General features: G+C 40.8%; 2 protein-coding genes and 1 non-coding gene across 7 annotated transcripts in view; 2 read left to right on the forward strand and 1 right to left on the reverse strand.

Moving 5' to 3' along the window:
• The first annotated feature begins 922 nt into the window (after positions 1 to 922).
• On the forward strand, positions 923 to 8,496 carry slc30a8 (solute carrier family 30 member 8). Of its 4 annotated transcripts, none has more exons than XM_077548677.1 (12): positions 923 to 1,088; positions 1,540 to 1,599; positions 1,722 to 1,805; positions 1,948 to 2,060; positions 3,625 to 3,785; positions 3,871 to 4,017; positions 6,793 to 6,946; positions 7,039 to 7,175; positions 7,305 to 7,417; positions 7,561 to 7,666; positions 7,755 to 7,889; positions 8,003 to 8,496. In XM_077548677.1, the coding sequence occupies exons 4-12, from the start codon at positions 1,984 to 1,986 to the stop codon at positions 8,146 to 8,148; spliced, it is 1,176 nt and encodes a 391-aa protein (XP_077404803.1). In that variant the 5' UTR covers positions 923 to 1,088; positions 1,540 to 1,599; positions 1,722 to 1,805; positions 1,948 to 1,983; the 3' UTR covers positions 8,149 to 8,496. The 4 variants fall into 4 exon arrangements, with proteins under 4 accessions (XP_077404803.1, XP_077404806.1, XP_077404804.1 ...); XM_077548680.1 differs by having other exon boundaries at positions 924 to 1,088; positions 3,628 to 3,785; XM_077548678.1 differs by lacking the exons at positions 923 to 1,088; positions 1,540 to 1,599 and having other exon boundaries at positions 1,712 to 1,805.
• LOC144037863 (U5 spliceosomal RNA) lies at positions 5,873 to 5,986 on the reverse strand. Its single transcript, XR_013289097.1, has one exon. It is a non-coding gene; the product is annotated as a U5 spliceosomal RNA (small nuclear RNA).
• A 491-nt stretch (positions 8,497 to 8,987) lies between the features above and the next one.
• The window catches only part of med30 (mediator complex subunit 30), a 40,746-nt gene continuing 32,966 nt past the window's right edge, over positions 8,988 to 16,767 (forward strand). The window contains exons 1-3 of one of the 2 annotated variants that reach the window (XM_077549745.1): positions 8,988 to 9,064; positions 9,597 to 9,824; positions 11,699 to 11,857. In XM_077549745.1, coding sequence (XP_077405871.1) covers positions 9,642 to 9,824; positions 11,699 to 11,857 — 342 coding nt within the window. In that variant the 5' untranslated portion in view covers positions 8,988 to 9,064; positions 9,597 to 9,641. The remainder of the gene's footprint in view (positions 9,065 to 9,596; positions 9,825 to 11,698; positions 11,858 to 16,767) is intronic. The other variant, XM_077549744.1, reaches the window with a different exon arrangement.

Genomic DNA, 16,767 nt, shown 5'->3' on the forward strand with positions numbered 1-16,767 from the left:
ATGAAATGATTCATTCATTTTTCTTGCCAACGTCGCCGGTCTTCACAAAGCCATGCACGCTGCTCAGGATGTACACGGTCTTCGTACACGCGTTGGGACATACACTGTCAGTGTTGCATCAGATGCCTAAAACACCCGAGTGCTGTATTGCCGACGGGCCAAAGTCTGCTTGGCTGATGGGGGCAGCTCCCGGCGAATCTTATTTATGGTGCCAAGGAGGGTAGTCTTCCGTCGGAGGAGTCTTTTGGCGAGTGCCAGAGATGTGAAGAAATGATCCGTTGTCGCAGTTCTCCCTTTGTCCAGAAATGGCTCCATAAGCTTCATCACCACATCTTCTCCCGCTCTCACCCCCTTGGGACGGCTGAGGTCTTTCCCAAGATAGGGGATCATGTTGCAAAAATGGTGGCGGTGCTAGCACAATGTATTCCTCCTCTTCCTCCTCCACATCTAGTGTGATCATAAACTGGAGATATGAGCAATGCAGTATCAAAATGATGCGTGCAATGAAAACCTCACTCGAGGTTAGAATCTATGCAATGATATCATTTGAGTTATAATTTCAAATCATCTCAAGTATGCCTCCTCTGTGTACAGGTGCTCGTCAAAAAATTCAAATATCTTGGAAAAGTTGAATCATTTCAGTAACTACATTCACAAAGTCAAACTTTCATAGATTTATAGATTAAGGGCCCACAATTTAAGTGATTTCAAGTTGTTGTCCTGTCTTGCTTGTTTTGTTTGCACCTGTACTCGTCATCCTGTTCCCTTGTGTCATCCAATCATCTCCCCCAGCCACGTGTGTCTTGTCCAGGTGTCTCTCGTTGTCTGTCAGTTAGCTTGTATTTAGTTCCCTGGTTTTGTTCAGTCTTGGTTGGATCATTGTTGCTGTCACCACTCTTGTGTTTTGTTGTTACTTTGATTTTTGGTATTTTCATAACTTTGTTGGTTTTGTTTATTTAAAATTTTACCCCGTACCCCTGTTAGCGTTTTTGTTAAACAAATAGTTTTCGGTCTTACATGCGTCCCTGCCGTGGCTCTCCTGCCTCCCTGCATTTGGGTCCTCCGCCCCAACAAAACGAGGGAACACTGTATCCTTAATATTTCCAAATAAGCCTCATTTTCATAAAGCTTGTGCAAGTCTTTATTTATTTTTTATTTTTTAATTTTTTAAAGGAAACATTAAAACAAACAGTAATAGTACCCCCCCCCCCCACACACACACACACACCAATCCAACGAATTGCATACCATACATAGGACCCACAAATAAACTGTGAGAAATATCTTCTTTTTCCAACAATAAAGTGTGCACCCCCCAATTCTCAGGCATTCACAACAAAGTTTACTTTTCTGAAAATGTGTGTTGAACTGACACAAACTACCACGTAACTAGACTTTTATAAGCATCAGTTGAACAGTGGTGTGTGCGACACTGGGTGGGGCACATTCCAGCATAATGTATGTGTAGACATTTACGTATGCATTTATATGAACATTGTCTGGCCGTTAAGACAACAATTTCTTAATTCAAATGTGCAGGGTCAAAAGGCCCCGGACCAGAGTTTGAAATGGGAGGAAAAAATCTTGGCAGTATAAGTGGTAGGGGAAAAATGAATAAAAACATTGCCTCTAGCTTTGAATGGCAAAACGGATACCTTAAATTTGGATGAAAGTTGCTGCAAGCGACCCCGTTTTTTTTCTCTTTTGCACACGGTCCATAGGTCACAAGGCTGTCGGAGGAAAGGAATATTTGGCTGTTTGCACACTGGCTGCGCGGTAATGACGTCCAATCGTTTCCAAACCAAGTAAGGACATCAATGCTCCGAGCAGACCTCAGTTAACTTTTAGTATTTGAAAATTACTTTTAAGCAGTCACTTTTGTTACGCTTTTTAATTTATTTGTTGCATTTGCTCGTCTTTGCGTGTTTTCCCTCCTTTAATTTTGAGGGATTCCCTTCAGCTGTGACGTTCACCTTGCAAGTCATGTTTAAATCTAGAAAGGATTCCGAGAAGTTTCGTCTGACCTCTGATGTTAAAAGTACCTACAGTAGTCCGGGAAGGTAAGAAGTTTATATTTTATAATTACAAGGAAAATATATTTAATTGGAGTATTAAATTACAATCAATATACCGTTCCAGAAAGTGGGAAGAAATACGGATGGATGTGTTATTGTGTCAGTGAATTGAGACTTTTATTTGGTTATTTTTTTCCTTTTCTTTTTTTTTTCCACACGGGACTAGACCCTGATGGGATTAGCAGTGTGCAAACGAGACGTTTTCATTCAGTCAACTGCGTGAACGTGTGAAGTGGAGGCATGATCGGGGCTCCTTCTGCGCTTCTAGCAAAGGAGCTGTGTGCATCAGTCACGAGATTCATGCCTTTCCTCTTCAGAGTTGCACATCTGTTTATTTACTACTTTGTAAATGTGGCGAAAGATGGCAACACAAAACGCCATTAATCTGTTACAGGCTCCCCAAAACGACACACGTTTGAAAGGTTTTTTTTCTTCTTAAGTTAAAAACAGAAGTTTATAATAAAGAACAGTAATGACACATAAAATAATAATAATATTTTTTATTTTTAAATAACACTTTATGCTTCGATGCTGCTCATTCTGGTATGCGCACTTTGGCCACCTGGGAGCAGTATAATACAGACATATTGATAATAATACTGTACTGGAGGATGCTTGTGACTGTTGTGTGGTTTGATACCAGTTGCTCAAAGGTTAACAGCACCCCATAAATGCTAATTTATAAACACATTTATAACTATTTATTATGAAATTTTAAATCCATCCATCCATCCTCTTGACCGCCTCTCCTCACAAGGGTGCTGGAGCCTATCCCAGCTGGCTTCGGGGTACACCCTGAACTGGTTGCCAGCCAATCGCAGGGCACACAGAGACGAACAACCATTCTCACAATCACACCTATGGACAATTTGGAGTATTCAATTAACCTGCCATGCATGTCTTTGGAATGTGGGAGGAAACCGGAGTACCCGGTGAAAACCCACGCAAGCACGGGGAGAACATGTAAACTCCACCCAGGAAGGCCGAAGCCCGGACTAGTCAGCCACCGTGCTGCCAATTTTAAATCCTTAACCACCAATTTATCGGAATCATCCATCTTTGTTGTTTACATTCACCTCAAATGCTTCACGGTCGGAAGTTGGACAATCCGAGTGGGATAAATCCAACTTCACAACTTTCTTGAATGTACAAAATCCACCCATTTTTAGCCATGTCGGCGGGCTACTATTTTGCCTTGTACCGCTGCTTGCCGTTGAATGAAAATTCTCAGATAGCAAAGGATGTGACCAATGTCGAATCAATCTTCTCAACATTGATTTAACATATTTTGCTATCTGGGAAATGACATCACAGTGCCCGGTAACAACCAATCACGGCACACTGTGATGTCATTTTCACTCGACAACAAATGACAAAATGGCCGCCCCCAATATGGATAAAAACGGGTTGATTTCACTGCCTAATTTATATTCCACAAACACAATACTAATCAGAATGCTATGTTTAGACTGGTGGGTCCATATAGAACACTAAAAATAAAGTTTTTGACTTGACCAACCCCTTTAAACATTCCTCTGGTTATTTTAAGCAGCCCAGGGGCACTGAATCAAAATGTGACTGGTGGTGGCAAACATTGCCATGACAACAGCCACGCACAGGAAGCCCGTGAGAGAGAGAAGGAATTTGCCAGGAAGAGGTTGTATGTGGTGTCTGTCGTCTGCCTGATTTTCATGATTGGCGAAATCATCGGTGAGTCGTGATTTTTGAATTTGCTTACGGTCATCACAAAGTTTGCAGCGCTCAATGTTTTTATGTTTTTCCTATCTTTTCCCAGGAGGGTATTTTGCAGGAAGTCTTGCGGTGATGACCGATGCTGCTCACCTGCTGGTGGACTTCACCAGCTTCATCATCAGCCTGTTGTCTCTTTGGCTCTCCTCCAGACCGGCGACGCACAAACTCAGCTATGGCTGGCACCGTGCAGGTAAAGCGCTTGAAAAGTTTTAATTGCATGATTTGAAATTATACACAAATTCAAATAGACTTTATGTTGAGAAGTAAAATCTGCTCCAACTCGAGTTCCCACAATGCTTTGCACCAAGTGTTGACTTGTAAAGTTACAAGTATTAAATCTATGCCTAATGTATTTGAAAAGGTTTCTGATTATATTAAAAGGACATCCAAGCCGTTATTGAGTGAAAAGCCAATCTGTTAAAATGGGATGACTGTGACCTCCTCACATTCCCACAATCCTTTGCGCTAATGCTTCTGGTAAGTAAAATACCAAAGACCATTTCAAATACTTATACTCTTTTCAAATGATCTGGATTGTATGGCGAGTCATTTGGAGTACACGACAAGGGAACAATTACAAGGGTAATCATTTGCATAGTGGCACACCTGAGCGTGACACCGTCTGTTAAAACGATATGGCGGGCAATGAGTTAGCTCATTTCATCATTAGCTTGGATGTTCACTCTTGTTTCTCGCCCAATCATATAAATCGTTTACCTTTGCCCTTCAAAAGCAGAGCTTTTCCAGTCAAATTAATTTATGCAGGGATTTAAAAACATTTTAGCAATTGCTGTTGCTAAACTTAACCTTTATGTGATGGGATATGGCAGTTCTTTTAAGTCAGGGGTGTCAATCTTATTTTTGTCAAAGGCCACATGGCACAATGAACCCATATAAATAATAGCTCATATTATCACACAACAGAATCCAGTACATAAATGTTTGTTCAACTGTTTTTCAAGTTATTTTGAAAGGGAAATTGTAAGAAAAAATGCTTGCAGCGCTTTTATGCTATTAAATGTAATTAAAAGGCATTTTAAACAAAAAAACATGAAGCTGACACACGATTCACCTTTGCGGGCTACATAAAGCTGCATTAATCAAGTTACACACGACTCCCACATCTGGACTAATGTGTAATTGCAGCCTGTGTGATGCTCGCGCATGAGCCGCGCAGGTCTGTACGAGCACGAGCGAACAGAAACTCCTAATGCAAGAGGCCACTATTTACAGACTAGCAAATGTGACTTCAACTGATTGAATGATAGAAAGATAATGATAAGACAATGATTGAGCAATTCTGAATAAATTGCTTGCACAGATAATCGAATTTTATATCGTGATATAGTGCAGTTGCTTGCAAGGAATTTATTATTATCTAGCAAAATTTTAGGACATTATGCTGTAGTTCAAATACACTATAAAGCTCAAATTCATTTGTTTCACATAATACTTCAAATCAAGCAACTAAAAATGAAGTCTTTATTTCAAACGTATAATTGAAAGCATTGGAAACGTGTGTCTGTTCTGTTCGTATAAACTGTTGACTGGAAAGGCGCTGAAGTTGCGAACAATAATGTGACGTCTCTCAAGAATGCTGCCAGCAAACGTGGTTGGTAATCTCCCCTTTTTATTTGTCTTCACACAACCGGCTAGTAGTAGCTTGTTGGCAGCGGCCAACGGAAACAAGAAATCAACGGAAATGCAGAGTCTGTCACTCACTTGCGAACGACCAATCAGCAATCATCCGGCGAGGGCGGGACTTTAATGAACGTTCTTCGATGCTATTGGCGCTTGCGAACGAGTCATCACACGTGAATTTCTCCACATACATTCCTGCTACTATGTTTTGTTTAATAACAGTAACTGAAGCACTAATTACAATAATAAAACGAAGGGAGTGAGCACAAAAGTGTTAAAACACTCGACGTGAAATGATTACGGTACGATCGAACGGGCTCCCACATGAGTCTGTTTAGTTTTGCTAACTACCAACATTCAAGAAGATGAAGATGCTCGTCATTAAATTTTCACCATCGAGAGGAAGCTCCGCTTTCGCAGAGCATCAAAAAATTGAGACAAACTCTTGTTGTTCCTCCCCACGGAAATCTTTAGTAAAAGGCGAAAGATTTATACGATCTGAAGAGAAACAAGAGTACTACCTATTCATCGGTGAAACGAGCCAGGTCATTGCCAGCGATATCGTTTTAACAGAGGGTGTCGCAACCAAGCGTACCACTCTTTCTTTAGATTACAAAAAATGCCCTTTACATGTGTCATGTACTAAAATTAACTCACCATATAAACGAGATATAATCATTTGAAAGAGTATATAAACCTGTTGTTTAGTTATTTTTCTTAACAGCAGTTGGCGCAAAGGATTGTGGGAATATGAAATGGGCCCTCAGCCAATCACAGTGGAGGTAATCTTGAATACAGTACGTAAAATATTAACACTTTGACAGTCTTTAATTCAATAACTGATTGGATGTGGTTTTAATATACCTGAAACCCGTTTTCAAAAAAAAAAATTTTTGAGATAGATTTACGCAATATTTGTAACTTTACAAATCATGTCGACGCAAGGAATTGTGGGGAATGTACTCAAGTCAACCGATTTGACGCAAAGGATTGTGGGGAATGTAGTTGGAGCATCCAGTTAACTTTCAACCTGCATTAGCAGCTCGTTTTTTTTAATGTCATGTCAAAATATCCAAGAAAATCTTGGATAACAGACAAAAGATTTATACAAATACAGTATGTACAGGGCCGCAAATATTTTTTCAATGAGACAAATGTCCATTTATTGAAGTCTGTCAGGCCAGATCTGGTATATAACCTACTGTAATATTCAAAACAAAATGTCTTTTTCTCTATGCACTATGCAGTATAACATTTGTTGCATTCCTTTACAGCTAACTACTCTGTTCTTGTCCACTCTGTACTTATGTTCTCATCGTCGCAGAAATCCTGGGTGCATTGCTGTCAGTGTTTGCCATCTGGTTAATAACAGGAGTATTGGTTTACTTGGCTGTGGAGCGTCTCATCAGTGACGATTACACAATCGAGGGCACGGTCATGCTTATTACCTCCGGTTGTGCTGTTTTGGCCAATATTATGTGAGCAAATAGGACAACCGGTTTAATTTATAATTATGTTAATAATATGTTTACTTATGGCGCCTGCTGTATTTTGAACGCTTTTTGACCAGTATGGCCCTCACTCTTCACCAATCCGGCCATGGGCACAGTCACGGAGGGCTCTCGTCACATGGCCACAGTCACAAGAAAGGCAAAGGAGACTCTACTGACCATCTTCTTGATGTAGAGCAAAATGGAGACAATCAGGGTATGTTTTTTTATCCATACGCGTTTTGACTGCCATGCTCTTCCACTAATGTAAATGTCTAGCACTTACGGCAATTGACTAAATAAACAAAATATGGTCGATTGGAAATACTGTAAATGTTTATTTCAGGGGGCCGAGTGCAGCAGGCCAACGCCAGTGTGCGTGCAGCCTTTGTGCACGTGGTGGGAGATCTGCTCCAGAGCATCAGTGTGCTCGTCAGTGCCATGATCATCTTTTTCAAGGTGAAGAGTTTGATCCTCGTCACCTGACTTGAAATTAAAGACATTTTACTGCTCTGTGGGAAAGTGTTTGTTTGGCAGTTGTACTGTTAAGCAAAGTTACATTTGTATTAACATTGGTGTTTAAAAAAATAAATACATTTCAGCCAGAATACAAGATGGCGGACCCCATCTGCACGTTCCTCTTCTCCATACTAGTTTTGTGTACCACCTTCGCCATCATGAGAGATATTGTGATCGTTTTGATGGAAGGTGAGCCTGTTCGGAATGTAGTGAGTGTTTTCACACTTACTGTCGAAGGAGCTGCTGTGCACCTGTTCAAATTAAATCTGTATCTTAGGTGCCCCGGGAGGGGTGAAGTATGGCGAGGTCCGGGATGGTCTGCTAGCGGTTGAAGGGGTCGTGGCGGTCCACAACCTTCACATCTGGGCCCTCACTGTCAACCAGGCTGTGCTGTCTGCGCATGTGGCCATAGGTGAGTAGAAAATAATTAAAACTTTTCCCCACATAGGCCAGATTTGTGGAGTGCGGACTTGGGGGGACTAATAGAGGTTACCTTAATTTATATTTCCGCCCTCCTTTCTACAGATGAGTCGATAGATGCTCAAACTGTTTTGCGAGAAATGACGCAGGCCTGTTACTCCTCTTACAATTTCCACTCTGTCACCATCCAAATGGAGCGACAGGCGGACCTGAAACCCGGTTGCACCCTGTGTGAGGACCCAAAGATGTAGAAAACCTGAGAGGAAGTCTCAATTTTGCTTTAAGGTTTGTGTTTTACATGTTGAAATTGTGATGTTACACAAGAAAGACTTGTTTTGTACCTGAATGAAAGACAACCGTTAAGTATATTTGTAATCTAAGAGTATCTCTGTGCTCATCGTTTTATGTGATTTTAATTTTTAACTTGTTCTCTGTCAAAGGCTGCTTGGATACTTGTATTTGCATATGAGTGGGAAATAAATAAAATTGCGAATTCTATATGATGACTATGAAAATGTAAACCAGATTTTAATACGTTGTCCAACCACCGTTGTAAATTGTGTTAAAATGAACTTTTCAATAAATCAATATACAAAGCCCTCTGCTGTCTGGGATGATGCATTATGTTAAGTGTACACATTCATTACAGCACGAAAAGCATGCGGATCATATTACTCTTTATGAAGTGGATTGAGGCAGAATTATTTGTCAACAATTTGAACCATACCGATTACTTGTTGCCTGACAACTGAGATGGATTGGTTGTCAATATTTCTGAATGGAACACATGCATACAGAGCATGTTGACTGCTATTTAGTAAATGCTCCACAAAGTGGCGCTGTTACCTTAGGTAACCACGCATGTTTTGTTTAGGTCTTTACCGTAATGCTAAGGAGTCGCAATTTAAAAAGAAAATAGGAGATAGAAAACTACTGAGTACAGCCTGTGGATCATCCCACGTGGGATAAATCTCGATTAGTCGTTTTCACAATACCCACACACTAAATGTATCTAAGTCTACGAGCTGTATCCGATGGATTATATTATTACATTGCGGTTGTACTTCTACAGTTACGGTTTCGGTTGCACTTCTCGCGATACTACCAACCTCTGTCGAAGCTGAGAACTTGAGATGCAATCAACACAGACAAATTATCGCCACACAGGTAATTTAATTAATTTTCAAACGTGCTACTTAACAAACTTTAACACTTAATGATGTATTAAAGTTTTTTTTAAATAGTCAACGACTTCTAAAAAGCTGTCGCCGTTTCTAGCTCCTCACTTAGCTTTGATAACAATCGCTCTACTTTTCCATATGGCTTTACTAGCCGACTGCTCTACTTTATCTCGTTTTATCCAGTTCGGTTGTATTGTTCTGTAGTCAGGATGTCATTTTAACAACTTTTACTGATAAAAAGACACTCTGAACAGACTATTGTTGACGAAAGAACTTGATGCCGAGCCTTTCGCAACAGAAAATGAATTTCTATTCAGCTTTTTCCTGATGTACGTTTAATTTGACCTGATTTGTCATACTAGTAATACACTAATCTTCTGTCTCTCTCTCTCTCTTAATTGCATTTTTTATGCTTTACTTGTAGTTTAATAATACTGGATGGTGTTTCAGAAGAGTAAAGTAATGTTTTGATTAAGAGCAAAAAGTTGGAGTAACCTGCAATTTTGTATTTGATCAAGGCACATAAGGGTCTGAACCGCTTCAATCATCAACCTGCTGTCTCCATGACAACCCCTCCACTAGTGTCACCTTTTACTGGGCAGCCGCCGCCTCAGCAACAGCAACAGCAGCAGGCCCAGGCAGCTCGTGATGTCAACACAGCTTCGCTGTGCCGCATTGGCCAGGAGACGGTCCAAGACATTGTCCTCAGGACCATGGAGATCTTCCAGCTCCTCAGAAACATGCAGGTGTCTCCATCTTACTCACTTTTAGTCCCTTATGCTTGTCAATCGCTCATTCATTAAGCAAAAGGAGACAGCACACTTAACATCGACTTGTCACACCTTACTGTTTTTGATACGATGATAACTAGAGGCGGCGCTGGGGCATGCTGTTTATTTTTATTTAATAAAATAGTAAAAAGTCAATTTTCCGTAACGTGTCCCTTGAATATCAGTAACTGATTTATTTATTGATTTTGCTTAGTTTTGCGAGCTAAAGTTTGTGTTAAAGTCACACAGTCAACACACACATGCTACAGTAATTCATCTTTATAAATTCATTAAATTGATTGATTGATTTATTTTATTAAAAAGCACGACATTATGTTTTTGCGGGGAGAAGAACGGCTTAAAAAGAAAGAAAAAAACACAATGGTCACTGAAAACTTACAAAACTAACAATAGCTGAAACATAAGAATAAATACAGAAATAAAAATAACATTAAACAATCAAAATCAGCCGTTAGTTTTGAATTGTTCAACAGAATTATTAAAAAAAAAGAAACATTTATGAAACAGGCCTCGACAAAAATGATGGTACTTCTATAAAAGATTGAAAATAATTTGACCAGATGGACACGTTTAACTCAGGTGTGTACTTTCATAATCAGTCAGTCTGCCTAGTTAAAGGGTGACAAATAGTCACTGGGCATTTTGGCGTCATGGTGTGCACCATACTGAACATGGATGACAGAAAGCGAAGGAGAGAGTTGTCTCAGGAGATAAGAACGAAAATTATAGACAAGCTTGTTAAATCTAAAAGCTTTCAGAACATCTCCAAGCAGCTTGATGTTCCTGTGACGACAGTGGCACATACACAGAAATTTAGGATCCACTGGACCTTCCTTGCACGTGGCCCCGCAAGAGGAAAATTGATGATAAACTGAAGAGACGGAAAGTTCGAATGGTATCGGATTATTATAATTTTTTTGGTAAATAATTCTGTTGAACACCAATTCAAAAGTAATGGCTGATTGTTATTGTTGCTTTTGTAAATTTCAAGTGATTTTAGTGACCATTGTTGTTTTTTCTTTCATTAACAGGGGGTACCAACAATTTTGTCCACATGTGAATAGATTTCAATGTGGAACAGTAATTTGCCGTGATTGAACTGAGCTACAAGCTTGGACCTTATTAAACTCCCAAATCCCTTGATTTATGAGTTTAATTCCGCTATATTTCATCCATGTTTTTTAGCTGCTTTAGTATGTCTGATGGCTGTGTACTCAAAATGCAGCTCAGCTTTGATCGTGTCCTGCCAACGAGGTCAGTATGCGTTAATCATGGATGACTTCCTACTTCTGGGAAACGGCCAATCCTGCAACTTACTAAAATAACAGCACACAAAGATCTGTACAAACGGGCCTCCACCACAGAATGGGCACACACAGTATAACTATTCATTTATTCATTCATTTTTTTATTTACTAGTTTTCTTTGTAACCCATAAAACATCTTTATCTTCCTTCTCCCTTCTTATCTCCCTTACTGCCGTCTTGTCTGTCGATTTTCTCCGTATTTCTTTAATACTCGCTTTTCACCTCATTTGCCCTGTAGGCAAGCTTGTGTCATGTTATGCAAGCAGTTCATATCAGATGTGTCTTGTTTCTCTCTAGCAGCAACTGGAATGATGCTACTTTTTTCTTCTCATTTTGTCACATATCACAAACAGCTGTCCATAATATTAAATTATATGTTATTCTTAAACAGCAAGGAACATATTCCGATAATGCAATGAAGTTGCATCTATTTTGTATGAGTTGGAGTGCGTTTAGCAGTCATTTGGGATCAATGCAAGCTTTTCGTTTACTTAACGCAACATTTCTCCTGTTTCCTTTCAGCTGCCTAATGGAGTCACTTACCACCCCAACACCCACCAGGATAGACTGGGAAAACTGCAGGAGCATCTTCGTATGCTTTCCGTGCTGTTCCGCAAGCTGCGTCTCGTCTACGACAAATGTTCCGAAAACTGTGCTGGGCTGGAACCGATACTTCCAGAGGTATGGCAATGCAGTTGAAATGGGTTTTCCCAATTTAATATACACTAAAACAAAAATTAACACTTCCCATTCAATGTGACCTTATCTCCACTACACAAGGCATTTATTATTTTTTTTTTACTAAAACCTCACAAATAATGTAACAAGAGAAACACTCGAATACATCAATTTGGGTTCTGAGGAGTTGTTAAACCTGCAAAATTTTATTCCCAAGTCCAAAATGTACTTTTTTCTATTTTGTACTTGAATGGTCTGTTACCATAATATTCCACTCAGTTGTTGCTTAAATATTAGGACATCGACTAAATTGTCATTGTTTTGGCTTTGGATTAGTTTGGATTTAAAATACAACAAAATTGTTTTAAAAGCAGACTTTGAGATATCTAAATCAGTCAAAAAGAGTAGGAATCACATAAGTTTGTGTATGTGCCTTCAACTTTTAAAGGGACCAAAAGTAATGGGACAATTGGCTGTTAATCCACAGTTGGGCATGTGTAGCTGCTAATGGACATGGTTCCATTGTATTTATTGATGATGTGATTGCATCAAAAAGCAACAAAACAAATAATTAACTAATTTGGGCAATAGTATTTGCTAGGGATGTAACAATATCCAAACATCACGATACGATATCACAATATGATATCAATACGATAAATATCACGATATTGTGGGGAGGTTGGCGATATACAAAAAGGTTACAATTTTATTTAAAAAAAATGCTCATACTAAAACCCCCACAATATTGCACTTTTGTATATAACCGCAATGCATATAAACAACCTACAATCTCTAATAACACTTAAAATTGAGTCACTTAGTTAGCTAATGCAAACACACATTGAGTTCCTACACGTATTGACTTGAAAAATTAAACTGCACTAAAAAACTAGCCAACATAGAGCATGGAAATCAACCTGACTTTTTCAACAGATGTGCTGCTTTTAATATCGTGACATGGCAACGATGATATTGTGGCAGTTTAATATCGCAATATCACGATATTGCCGTTATCGTTACATCCCTAGTATTTGCTTATATTTAGCCAAATGCTTCACAGTGGTGATGGACAATGATCCGAAGTTTGAGTTATAATTGTTAATTTCTCCCATTAGCCCATTTTAGTCCCTTAAAAAGTTAGCGGCATAAATCAAACTGTTGTAATTCCTACACTGTGACTGTATATACACACATTTGGATTTTTAAACTTAATTTGACATTGTGTCCAAATGCAAATTATGTCACTTGTGTATGTGGTTGCCATGATTAGTCACATATAACCCTGCTTTTGACAAAAAATGCTCCTCAGAAAAGAAGGAAATTGGAGGAAAAACATTGTTACCACCACAGCCATGCTTTTCTTTAGACATGCACACACACGCACTCATCTTTCCTCGGGGGGCTCTTATCTACTCCCTTTAGGTCTTTCTTTTCTATGCTTGCAACAGATCCACTGGGCCTCTCAGGTGAGTCTCCAGCGTGTCTTTAGGCTGGTTACAGTCACCATCCACCTTCTGGAACAGCAGCACTTAAGCGCTGCTGCACAGCCTCAATGCATGCGTCACGCACACCAATACACATCTGTGTCGTGTCCCACTCGCAGTCATGCGTGTGTGCACTGTAGCATGTTCAGGTATTTCACAAACAGGCGCACAGACATGCTAGCTCATTGGTCATGCACTGTGCATGGATCCATACAGCAAAGCTATCCCTCACTATTTGATTGGATTTTCAGCTGTAGCGTCCCCCCAATTTTTACAGATTGGCTTGGAGCTAATCCCTCCGCAGGATAAAGGAGGATGTGAGAGATCAGTCCTGAATTGGAACAAATCTTCCATGGTTGCCACTGTCGACTCCGCATTTAATTATGCATTTTCTCTGAGGCATTTTGAGTAGGACATTGGGTAAAATGTCAGTTTGCTTTCTGTGGTCAAAATCTGTTAATGGATTTGTCAACTATTGCCATGTTTATTTGGCTTCATGTCCATCCATCAATCCATGCTTCATTTATTTATATCATTTGTCCTTACTTGGGTCAGATGTGAGTTGGAGCCTGTCTCAACTGACTTTGACAAAGGGTACACTCTGGACTGGTCATCAGTCAATTGTGGGGCACAAATAAACAAATGTACATTTGCACTCGACTTGATCTCAGACTGATTTCTTTCTGTAGTCCAAATCAGTTCATTCATGTTTTGCAAACTTTGTTTCTCCCGTGGTTAATTATTCTCCTTCCTGTAAGGTTTGATCATAAACGCCGTAGTGGTTATTACCATGAACTTGATTGGTTGTGCTAGGTTGAAGTTTGTTCAGTTAAATGTGGTGATTGGATTGGTCTGCTCCCAACTCTTAATTGCTGGTTTCACACCTGGTGGCAAATCCAGGTCCAGAAAGAAAACCCTGCCACAGTTTGACTTTAGCTACAGGTGCTCAACCAGTAGGTAAACGAGTTGGTTGAGTTCAAGCACCTGTGGGTAAAGCCGAATGTGGTAGAGTTTCTACTTTCTGGACCAGGATTTGCCATGTCCGATGGTAAACGGGCTTTCACGTGTGTAGCACTTTTCCACCCTCTAATGCTACTCAATGCGCTTTAATAGTGACTCCTATTGATGAGGCAGCATCAGGAGCAACCGGGGGTTCATGATCTTGCTCAAGGACACCAGCATGGTCACAATCACAATTGCTAAGGATCAAACCTGTAATGTTTTGGGTTGGAAGACGATTTCACCATGAGAGGCATGCCGTCACAAATGAATGTTTGCTTAGACATTTTTGGTCCATCCATCCACCCACCCATCCATTTTCTACCGCTTATCCAGGGTCGGGCTGTGGGGGCAACAGCTTTAGCAGGGTAGCCCAGACTTCCGTCTACCCCATCCACTTCATCTCGCTCAGGGGATGCCAAAGTGTTCCCATACCAGCCAAGAGACATAATCTCGCCAACGTGTCCTGGGCCCTCCTCCTTGTGGGACATGTTCAGATCTGTGATCAGTGATGCGTCCAGGAGGCATCCTAACGAGATGCCCGAGCCACCTCATCTGACTCCTCTCTACATGGCGGAATACCGACTCGATTCTGAGTCCCTCCCCGATGATCTCTTAGGGAAAACCATGACACCCTGTGGAGGAAACTCAGTTCGGCCACTTGTATCCGGGATCTTGTTCTTTTGGTCATGACCCACAGCTCGTGACCGTAGGTGAGCAGAGAGAGCTTCGTCTTTTGGCTCAACTCGTTCTACACCAGACCTACAGACCGATACAGAATGTGCATCGCAGAAGACGCTGCACTGATCCACCTGTCGATCCCCCGTTCCATCCTGCCCTCACTCGTAAACAAGACCCCAAGATTCTTGAACTCCTCCACTTGAGGCAGGAACTCATCTTCGACCCGCAGAGGTGAATCCACCATTTTCCGATTGAGGACCATGGTCTTAGATTTGGAGGTGCTGAGAACTTTCTTTGTGGAGTTTTAAACCCTTGGCATTTTATGAGGCCATACACCCCTTGCTTTGGCCCTACTCTAAGCCTTACAGAGAATTTGGCCACTACTTGGTTCTCGTGAACACTCAAATCAGAGGGCTTATGGGTAGTATTGGCGTTGACCCTAAGGGTACTCTGGTTTCCACAAGTATTCCATAAACATCCAAGGTAGGTTAGTTCAAGATTCTGAGTTGCCCATATGTGTGGATGTGAGTTTGAATCTCGGGTGATCTGCTAAGGGTGTACTCGTGCCTTTCGGCAAAAGCCACCTGTGATAAGCTCCAGATCATCCATGACCTGAACAGGATAAGTATTAGACAGTGGAAAACAAGCTACATTTCAATTTAAGCGAGTTTGAAAGCCCCAGACTGTCACTGTTGTGGTGTAAACCTTCATTTAATCATCCAAGGCATCCAAGTTATTTTTCTTCGTTGGTGTTATTAAAATGCTTCTTTGCTCCCCCCGGCGACTCAGTTCAGGGCTGGCCAGCTGATAGCACAGCTCGCATGCTCACCTAGGACACAGCGTTGTTGATCTTGGCCCCGGCGTGCGCGCCATTTATCATCCTGGACGTTTTAGGTGCCTGCCTGACAGCCGCTCACTACTGGCTGCCCCAAACAGGAAGAGGAATCAATGACTCAGGCAGTGTGACCTCATTGCAGCCCAATTTGCAACAGACCCGATTAATGAACAGCTGGGCCAAAGGCACGTCGGCGTTTCTCTTTTTCATTCCAGATGTTGTTGTGGCCTAATTCTTAAGCCCTTACACACTCCCAAATTTTCTTCCCTTTTCCTTTTCCCTTAGTCTTTTAACCTTAACCCCATTTGAATTTTCCCTTCAAACGTTTGCTTCATGTTCTTTCGGTTGTGCCCTGCCTTTTCCTTCCATTTAATTATTTATTCTTCAGGTTCTTTCCCACTTTTTCTTTATATAGGATGGCAACCTGGTGAACTTCATTAGCCCATTCTTCTCTGTCAAGGCAGGAAACCACATCTATCTTTTCATGGAGGAGGCAAGGGGTTATGACTCACAGGCACACACACAGCAATCGTCATCCATCTTAGCCCCCTCACTCAGCACATTTTACCCCCTCACACACTCACACACTCAAGCTGCCAAAGTCAGGCCAGTACCTTTTGAAATTCTATAAATTCTTGTCAATGTTGTGCAATTAAAAACAATCTCTATCTCGTTCTCCCCCCTTGAACCAAAGACAAGATCATACTTTGCTAATATCCTGCTCATATCCTTCCTACCATCTCTCTGCAAGAGTCCAAGCTCATACTTTGGCCTGCTGCCCAGAAACGGATCAGAGCACACAACATTATCTACATTTTTGTATCTTTTCTCAGACATTCCCAGTCTCTTTATAGTGTACGTAATTTTGGTCATGTGTTCTCTCTTTTAAAAAAAACAATTCTCCAACTGGC

This window comes from Vanacampus margaritifer, chromosome 17 (assembly GCF_051991255.1).
Source record: "Vanacampus margaritifer isolate UIUO_Vmar chromosome 17, RoL_Vmar_1.0, whole genome shotgun sequence".
In the NCBI taxonomy this organism is placed as follows: Eukaryota; Metazoa; Chordata; class Actinopteri; order Syngnathiformes; family Syngnathidae; genus Vanacampus; species Vanacampus margaritifer.

Bases quoted from the DNA above. Each gene is read 5' to 3' on its own strand.
- slc30a8 (XM_077548677.1), top strand. From the start codon at position 1,984: ATGTTTAAATCTAGAAAGGATTCCGAGAAGTTTCGTCTGACCTCTGAT. The intron at 3,786-3,870 runs GTGAGTCGTGAT...ATCTTTTCCCAG, and splicing joins CATGATTGGCGAAATCATCG to GAGGGTATTTTGCAGGAAGT. The intron at 7,667-7,754 runs GTGAGCCTGTTC...TCTGTATCTTAG, and splicing joins TGTGATCGTTTTGATGGAAG to GTGCCCCGGGAGGGGTGAAG.